The sequence below is a fragment of the Morone saxatilis genome, unplaced genomic scaffold (assembly GCF_004916995.1).
Source record: "Morone saxatilis isolate NCDOM2014 unplaced genomic scaffold, NCSU_SB_2.0 Contig16, whole genome shotgun sequence".
Classification (NCBI taxonomy): domain Eukaryota; kingdom Metazoa; phylum Chordata; class Actinopteri; family Moronidae; genus Morone; species Morone saxatilis.
The window spans coordinates 24,162,005-24,168,210 of NW_023339718.1; the positions used below are offsets into that span (position 1 = coordinate 24,162,005).

Below are 6,206 nucleotides of genomic sequence, written 5' to 3' on the forward strand. Positions count from 1 at the left end.
TGTGTGTCCATGAGTGAGTGAGTGTGTGTGTTTGTGCTCAGCATGAACAGAGAACCATAAACTACCAAACACACACAGCAGGCATGTGGGGCCCAACCTGCAGTCACATTTTCTGCAGTAAAACTGCACAAACAGGTCAATAAAATGTTAATAAACTGGACTTCTCCCTCAAAAATCATCCATCAAAGGGTGCACTTATGGCCCTAAGGCGCTGTTCGTGTACCTGGTTGGCTCGGTTTGAGTCTGATTGGGGATATTTGTTGCGTTCATTGCGTGTCTCTTGCACCTTGTTTCCTGTCTGTCTCTAGTGTCCACTCATTTTTCCTCATTTATGGAAACAAAATAAAGACTTGCTATGTTGTGTTTTTTTCTTTATAGCCCAAAAGTCAGTACATTTGGAATTAGGGTGAAGCATCCCAAATTTAACCAAAAACAGTTTTGCAAATGAAAATGAGAATAAAATCGTGAACGCGCTAGAAGAAGGGAGAATGTGTTTTTAAAAGACTTAAAGCTGTATTTTGTATTATTCTTGAGCTGGGCCTGAGACTGATGGCAGTGGTGGGTATGCCACGGGCACACTGCCAGAGGCCCTGACATATGGCTCCCACCCTGGGCTAATCTGCCTGAGTGGACCGAGCGGGTCTCTGCCCATGATCCATCTCCACAAATTCAGGACCTAATAAGTTTAGGGGCCTAATGAGGCACCACGCCACTCATACTTCAGCACAGTGAACAATCAGCCTAAATGGGCTGCCTGCTCGGTGGAGGGATTCCTGCAGAACGACTGGCAGCCGTGCTTCCAAACTAGGACGGTCATACTCCTCAGGGGCTGAAGCGTCGGCACTGCAGAGGATTTCAAGCTTTCTGGATGTATTTGGTGTTCTCACTGCAGCGGAATATAATAACAACTATCAAGCATGCCCTTCTGGCCTCGTTCAGGACAAAACTCACACGACTTGGACAGTGACAGTTTAATAAGTGTAGCCTCTGTCTGCTTCAGTCAAAGTCAAAAAGAGGGTGTATGACTGCGGTTGGAGCTGTAGGTCGGATTAGTGCTGTTTCCATCAGAGCTCCTCATGCAATGAGAACAGCTGCACACTTATGCACAACTCTTATTTATTACACACTGGCTGTCAATTCTGTACTCTAATGTCAAGCCAGCCTGTGTAAATTGCACGGTAATTGAACGGCAAGTCCATATTTCAGCAGGACATTTACAGGGAAAAAGAAATCACGGGTGTGACAGGTGGCCTTAGTGCGAGACACTGAACACACGAGTAATTGGTTGTCAGACACAGCGAGGGACACTCAGGTAAAGAGGACAGCCGACAGCAACAGGAACCTGCAGGTTAGTCATTGGGGTGCAGTTTATAGAAAGACTGCTAATAATAAAAACTCACTTATTAACAATGCACCAAAAGACTAACTGTAATGTTAAAGAGGTCCCTCATAGTGACAAACGCAGAGTATTATTACCCAGCGCTGCACTCGCTTTATGGCGTCTTTCTGCTCGTTGTTTTGGCTTTACGGCCCGCAGCCTAAGTCGTGATTGACTCTCACCACTCTCATTAGTGGCATTTTCATAAGCAGCTGTTTTCAGTGGAAACGCTCGTAAGACCAACAGAGTGGGCCTCACTGTTTTCACTGGAACTACTTTCTGCTAAAGAGATATTCCCTATGTAAACTTTTTATTCAGAATAAAAGGGACACTGACACTGCTGGATCATTACCCTTACTACTAATACTATTGTTAGTAGTAGTAATAATAATAGTAGTAAGTGTAAGGGTCATGACAACAGGGGTTAGTGAGGAAAGTCTTACCCTAAAAAATGTAAAACCTTTTTTAATAATTAAAGATCCTATTCATTTTGCATTAACTGCCTTTTCTTGGGCACAGATCTAGAAACAGTCACCTGGAGGCAGACTACTGCTGCGTCTTCCAATCACCCATTAAAACATAACACAAATGTGATGTAATCCTGTTTTATTCTTCGGTGCTGGGAGCCGCAGGAGTCAAAGCAAATGATGCAGCGCGTTTTGAAAGATTGCCCGACAGGGAAAGTGTTTCCACTCAACAGTGAGTGAGCAGCTGTTTGATTTGTGTTGCGAGTCAGCTGAACAAAAAAAAAAAAAAAAAAAGACTTGTGTTGGACACATGTTTTACATCTGCATTTCTATGGGCACTCTTGTTTTGCAACATAACACAATAATAATGTGGGTTGATTGAGTCTGAATGCCGGCGTGAGAAAATCCAGCAAGTATGAGTCCTGGATTTAAAGGATAAAACCTGTGTTATTATCATTATCAACCATTTATCTGGACAGACCAATACCAGCAATTAACTTATCCTTATGAACAGGTATTGGCTGTGTAGCATGATGCAGCTTCTGTACCATAACACTTAACTGATCCAAAGACGACTGAAAAAAGGTTTTAATGGTGTTTATGCAGCAATGGAGTTCCATAGCACAGACACTTAAGGTACATCAGGTTGTGGCTATGCAGACAATACCTGGTTTTTGTTCCTGTAGGGTGAGTTGTCATTACCTAACAGATGTAAATGCTTGTGTTATCACCTTAAAAGGTGTGGAAGCTCTAGAGCAGTGTGAACCCAGAGCTACATGGATGCGGTACAACACCCCGACAGCAGCGTGACACATGGTGAGCGTAATAGGGTAAAGACACCCAGCCCTTGCCATCATGCAGCACTACAGAATGAGATCAGGAGCCTCCCTCTCACATCTGTAATTAGGATCTGTGGGGAATTCCACCCAGTTTCACAGAGCAGCACCGACTCATTTTAGTTGTCTACAAACTGCTTCCTCAAATAACACCTAATCTGAGGACCGCAAACAGCCTTTCTTGGTTTCAGATTCAACAGCTGAAATGAAAACGACGGGCTTCACCTGAAAAGCCAATGCGAAAGTGTGCGTGGATGTACTTACGTGGAGGTGATGGTGCGGAAGCGCTCCTGCCCTGCTGTATCCCAGATCTGTAGCTTCACCTTCTCCCCGTTGATTTCCACCGTCCGGATCTTAAAGTCCACACCAATCGTGGTGATATAGCTACCTGCAAACACGCACGCCCACACAAAATTGAGTTAATGACCCGCAGCGGCACAAGTACAAAGTCTTAAAAGGATTCTGCCATGGCTGAGGTAGAACCACACACCTGAAAATGTGTTGTCTGCAAATCGCAGGAGGAGACTGCTCTTCCCCACTCCTGAGGAGGAAACACAAGCACAGGATGAGGTTAGAGTACAACAGGTTTCCAAAAGAACAAAAACAGAGTGCATTCTCTTTAAACTTTCAACAGAAATACTACGTTTGTCTGAGGACAAACATGTTGAGTTTATAGGAGATTTTGTGCATTACAAAGCAACACATGTCCATGGAGTTTTTGTTGCTCATATTATACTCTAGTTACCCAAGACTAACACCACCTCAACAATTGCTGTAATCCTTGTGTACCTAAAGATTTAGTTTTCAAGATATACAGACAAACTTATGCCTGTTGCACGGCTGAGCTCAGGTAAGTAAGGCTGAACCCTACATGTTCGTTTGAAGCATTTTGATTGGAGCAGTTGCGAAGGCTTGCGTCAAAGCCACAGACACAAGACATCAAATGGAACAAATATATCTACCTCCTAAAATCCTAAAATTATCGTGCTTAATAAATCACTTTAAGAAAGACAACAGATGAGAGGAAAGAAAGCAGAGGGAGATGGGATTGAAAATGAAGATATCTGAGAGGGATCAGTCCTGTCTTCAACAGATCAGTTGTCAGGTTAGGCAATGACTCTGCTGCCCAACCTGGGGTGGGTCTCAACCTGCAGGCTTTTGACTGAGCCTACCTATTGTGTTATTGTCAGCTTGTTTTTGATTGGTCGCAACATAAAAGCTCTCGGGTTCCTGTGGGCTCCACACTACAGAGTTTTGTTCAAACAACAATAACCAAAGCTTCAAAGCAGAAGAGAGATCATCATGTTGTACTTTTGAAGCTTTATTATATGCCTTCCCACCGCCTGGCCAAGAAAATCACCATCTCCCTCAGAACTCCTCAAGTGACGAAACCATTTCTATTTTCAACCTTTGCAGCATAGAACTTGTGAACAGAATTGTACGTTACACAGCTGAGCTTGTGTCAAACCACTCTCCATACACAGATATGTCATGTGCTACGGTCCAGAGGCTAAACCAGTCCAGCTGAGAGACAAAACGCAGCTTGGAGATGCAGTGCGTGGATTCTCAGCGGCAAATCTGTCTGCATGAAGGTGAGGAGCGGCAGAGGTCAGAGCATCTTTCCTAAATCATCTCTGTGCAGCATTACAGACAGATGTACAGATGCTGCAGCTGAGGGGGACACTGGCCTCTGTGTGTGAGTGGCAGTGAAGGGCTTGCTGTGCTGCCTTGCCCTCTACTGTGAGCAGACAGCTGATGGGGTAGTGCCAGGATCGGGGCTGTCAATGAATGCAAACATCATTGCCCACAAAGAAGTCCCGCAGGCTGAAGCTATAGTCCTGCTGAGGGTGGAGTCGCATTGCAAAGGCAGGTCTTCTCTTTAATGGGCAGATAGAAGAAGAGCAGCCCTTATCAGTGGTACACATTATGCATCTACCTGTGACTGTGACATTGTTTGCCACGGGTTTTAACGTAATAAGAGAGCTACAGGTAGATAAGGTTACCACACAGCTCAGTAGTCTTTGAACCTCAGCATATTTACGGAAAGACGTACTTAATTGGGTCACACTACATTTGATACCAACCACTTTGTTAGTCTCACTTCACTATAATTTGACTGGCTGGATGCAAACCAGACTGCAGTGCAGCATTCCTCCACTATATAGCAGCTAGCACTATCATGCTAGCCAGCTAAATAACAAAATGCATTTCAATAACTTACTCTAACTCAGTGACGACCTGACTGGGCGCCGTGCAGCAGAAGCTATCTTTAGCTTATGTAGACAGACCCTCAACTTCATAGAAGGCTAGCGTCTCAGCTAACGTTAGCTAACAGTTAGCCACAAACTTCCCACTAGCTAGCACAGCTAACAGGAGATACAAACGAGAGGCCAAATTAGAGGAACATGGGAACCCCCGTGCAGTTAGTTTGGTTACAGAGTGTGTTTTGTTGTGGAGCTAAAACAAATGCCTCAGCCGATATGAAAACAAGACTGGAAAATCTCCGAGAGACAAACCCTGAAGATCTAGAGGCGATATCCGGCCTGATCGGCTGACATGCCCAGCCCGGACACACAACCTCCGCCCTGTCACCGCCACAGAAATATGGCGGATGTGTACATATCAGTAATCATTTTGTATGTAGATCATAAAACAACAGAACGTTGTAAACGCAGCATAGAAGTGAACTGCGGGTAAAGAGCTGCATTTCCTCTTCTCCCCTTGTAAAAAAACACGACAAGGCCCACTTCCCGTCTCGCATCCCCGGCGTCGTCTTACCGCTGTCACCGATGATGAGCAGCTTGAAGAGGTAATCGTAGTCCCTGGCCATGCCGGTAGCTGGTGGCTCACCCCCGCCTTGTGCCGCTTCTTTGCTCGGTTTGTGTCCGTCCCCCTCGGCGAGTAAAAAAAAAAATCACCAGCCCCCAGATCCCCCTATATGAAAGAAAACGACCACTACCGATGCTAGAAACTATTAGCCCCCCCGAGCCGCCGGCGTTTTTCTCGGGGTTTCGCGGCGTCAGCAATCCTCTCCCTCCGCTGCAAACAGCCGGAAACTCCGCTTCCTTCTCTGGTGGAGCTGCACCCAACTCTGACCCGGCCTCACTGCGCAGGCTCCTGCTACAGCACAGCCGTCCCATCCCATTGATGAACACTCGACTCGGGCTACTACTACAAGGGCAGGAGACTCGTACCATCTCGTTGTTTCACATTTACAAGCAGGGAACAACAAATGGCTAAATCCTTCACATTTCTTAAAATATTATATAACGTTATACAACATAAATTACACTATATACACACACATTGATAAGCATAGTAAATCACTACATCCCTCTATAAAGACTAATAACAGTAATGGTACCTTAAAGAAAATTATTAATATGTCCAAGCAACATAAAACACATTTAAAACCTCTTTCCTTTAGACACCCATCAGGGTCATTCAAGTGATGGTGGTGCGTCAGACAGCCAAGGTGACACTCCAGGAGAGCAACAATTCCTCACAATGTCCCTGCATATATGT

General features: G+C 45.1%; 1 protein-coding gene across 2 annotated transcripts in view; it reads right to left on the reverse strand.

Annotated features, from left to right (window-relative positions):
• Positions 1–5,787, reverse strand: part of rab35b (RAB35, member RAS oncogene family b) — an 8,825-nt gene extending 3,038 nt beyond the window's left edge. Inside the window, exons 1-3 of one of the 2 annotated variants that reach the window (XM_035658332.1) lie at positions 5,460–5,780; positions 3,172–3,222; positions 2,946–3,069 (exon numbers count right to left, since the gene is read on the reverse strand). In XM_035658332.1, the coding sequence (XP_035514225.1) occupies positions 2,946–3,069; positions 3,172–3,222; positions 5,460–5,511 (227 nt within the window). In that variant the 5' untranslated portion in view covers positions 5,512–5,780. Of the gene's footprint in view, positions 1–2,945; positions 3,070–3,171; positions 3,223–5,459 lie in introns of both variants that reach the window. The other variant, XM_035658333.1, reaches the window with a different exon arrangement.
• Positions 5,788–6,206: the final 419 nt, after the last annotated feature.